The sequence below is a fragment of the Salmo trutta genome, chromosome 36 (genome assembly GCF_901001165.1).
Source record: "Salmo trutta chromosome 36, fSalTru1.1, whole genome shotgun sequence".
NCBI lineage: Eukaryota > Metazoa > Chordata > Actinopteri > Salmoniformes > Salmonidae > Salmo > Salmo trutta.
The window spans coordinates 3,028,238-3,030,737 of NC_042992.1; the positions used below are offsets into that span (position 1 = coordinate 3,028,238).

The following is a 2,500-nucleotide window of genomic DNA, read 5'->3' on the forward strand; positions in this document are numbered from 1 at the left end:
TGTTTGAGTGTAAAGTTTTTCCGTTAGTAACGGAAACATTCTATGTTAGCGAAAACCTTCTGAGAACATTTTGATATGCAAGTTAGAAAAACATTCCCTTAAGGTCAAACAGAACATATCTGTTCTGTTCTCAGAATACAAGATATTAACGTTCTAGACATATTTCTGTGGGTTAGGAGAATATTCCATCAACGTTCAATCAAACATAAAGAGAACAAAATATACATTTTTTTTAATATTCTGGACACGTTTCATGGGAAGTTTGCAAGAACATTTCTGTTCACCAGTTGTCAGGATGTCGCCTGACGTCCTAAATACCAGGCCTTGTTACTGAGCCAATCAAGGCCCTGATTGGTGAGCCACTGATCCATTCATAGTTCAATAGTGAAGACATCAAAACTATTGTCACATTCGTCGTAGTGAACAGACCAAGGCGCAGCGGGTATAGTGCGAATCTTAACTTTTATTTTTTTGAGAGAACACTTAAACAAAAATAAACAAACAACGACCAAAAGTTCCGTAAGGTACAAAGACTAAAACGGAAAATAACCACACACAACCCACAGGAAAAAACAGGTTGCCTAAGTATGGCTTCCAATCAGAGACAACGAAAGACACCTGCCTCTGATTGGAAACCATACTCGGCCACACCTGGAAAATGAAACATAGAAAATGAAAACTAGAACACATTCCCCTAGAAACAAACCAACCCCAAAACACACAAAACAACCCCCCTGCCACGCCCTGACCATTCTACTATGGCAAATGACCATTTTTACTGGTCAGGACGTGACAACTATGAAATAACACATATGGAATCATTTAGTATCCAAAAAAAGAGTTAAACAAACCAGAATATATTTTATATTTGAGATTCTTCAGAATTATTCTTTAAACTGATATATTTTTTCCCAAGTTGCTACGTGTGGGCAAAGCCATATGCAAAATAGGTAAACTGGGAAATGACTAAATCGTTAATGAGACGGGAGAATGGAGTAGGATGGTACTCTTAAATACGGATCTTAGGTCAGATGGTAGCTTTAAAACTTAGGTTAGTTTTCTGGTTGCCCCCCATAATGGAAGGTTATATGATTGTCTGATTGCTTGCACACACACACACACACACACACACACACACACACACACACACACACACACACACACACACACACACACACACACACACACACACAGACACACAGACATACAAACTCACCGACACATAAGGGCAGGGGGCTATCCCAGGCTCTCCTCTCCCCCCTCAAACAGGTCAGGATCTGGGGTCCCTTCAGGGTGTATCCAGGGTCACAGCTATAACACACGGAGCTGCCGGCGAAGTGACCCTTATCTTCACTCTTATAACCAAACTGAGGAACACCTGGGTCCTCACACTTCAACAGCTCAAAACCTGCAGGATGGAGGGACAATGAGAGAGGACGGAGGGAGAAAGAGAGAGGACGGAGGGAGAAAGAGAGAGGACGGAGGGAGAAAGAGAGGACGGAGGGAGAAAGAGAGGACGGAGGGAGAAAGAGAGAGGATGGAGGGATAACAAGAGAGGACGGAGGGATAATGAGAGAGGACGGAGGGAGAAAGAGAGAGGACGGAGGGAGAAAGAGAGAGGACGGAGGGAGAAAGAGAGAGGACGGAGGGATGAAGAGAGAGGACGGAGGGAGAAAGAGAGAGGACGGAGGGAGAAAGAGAGAGGACGGAGGGATGAAGAGAGAGGACGGAGGGAGAAAGAGAGAGGACGGAGGGAGAAAGAGAGAGGACGGAGGGAGAAGAGAGAGGACGGAGGAGAAAGAGAGAGGAGGGAGGGAGAAAGAGAGAGGACAGAGGGAGAAAGAGAGAGGACGGAGGGATGAAGAGAGAGGACGGAGGGATAAAGAGAGAGGACGGAGGGATGAAGAGAGAGGACGGAGGGATGAAGAGAGAGGACGGAGGGATAAAGAGAGAGGACGGAGGGATGAAGAGAGAGGACGGAGGGAGAAAGAGAGAGGACGGAGGGATGAAGAGAGAGGACGGAGGGAGAAAGAGAGAGGACGGAGGGAGAAAGAGAGAGGACGGAGGGATGAAGAGAGAGGACGGAGGGAGAAAGAGAGAGGACGGAGGGATGAAGAGAGAGGACGGAGGGATGAAGAGAGAGGACGGAGGGATAAAGAGAGAGGACGGAGGGATAAAGAGAGAGGACGGAGGGATGAAGAGAGAGGACGGAGGGATGAAGAGAGAGGACGGAGGGATGAAGGACATGAGGAGATGGATGAAAGGTGGGGCAAAGAAACAAAAGAGTTTGAGCTATAGAATATATATAACGGCTCAGCTATTCTGCTTCATAGTATTCATACTACACCATACTCTACACCTGCTGTTGCTGTTGCTTTGGCCTATTATTGGTCGACAGCTGAGGGCAAGGGCTATGTTACTCACTGGTAAAGTGTAGCTCAAAGCCCTTGCTGGTGTTCTCTGCATTGCTGATGAACTCCAGCCACATGGAGCTGGATGT

General features: G+C 46.4%; 1 protein-coding gene across 1 annotated transcript in view; it reads right to left on the bottom strand.

Annotated features, from left to right (window-relative positions):
• The window catches only part of csmd2 (CUB and Sushi multiple domains 2), a 338,221-nt gene that overhangs the window by 219,181 nt on the left and 116,540 nt on the right, over window positions 1-2,500 (bottom strand). The window contains exons 21-22 of the mRNA XM_029734626.1: window positions 2,425-2,500; window positions 1,217-1,408 (exon numbers count right to left, since the gene is read on the bottom strand). The exon at window positions 2,425-2,500 is cut by the window's right edge and continues 81 nt beyond it. Coding sequence (XP_029590486.1) covers window positions 1,217-1,408; window positions 2,425-2,500 — 268 coding nt within the window. The remainder of the gene's footprint in view (window positions 1-1,216; window positions 1,409-2,424) is intronic.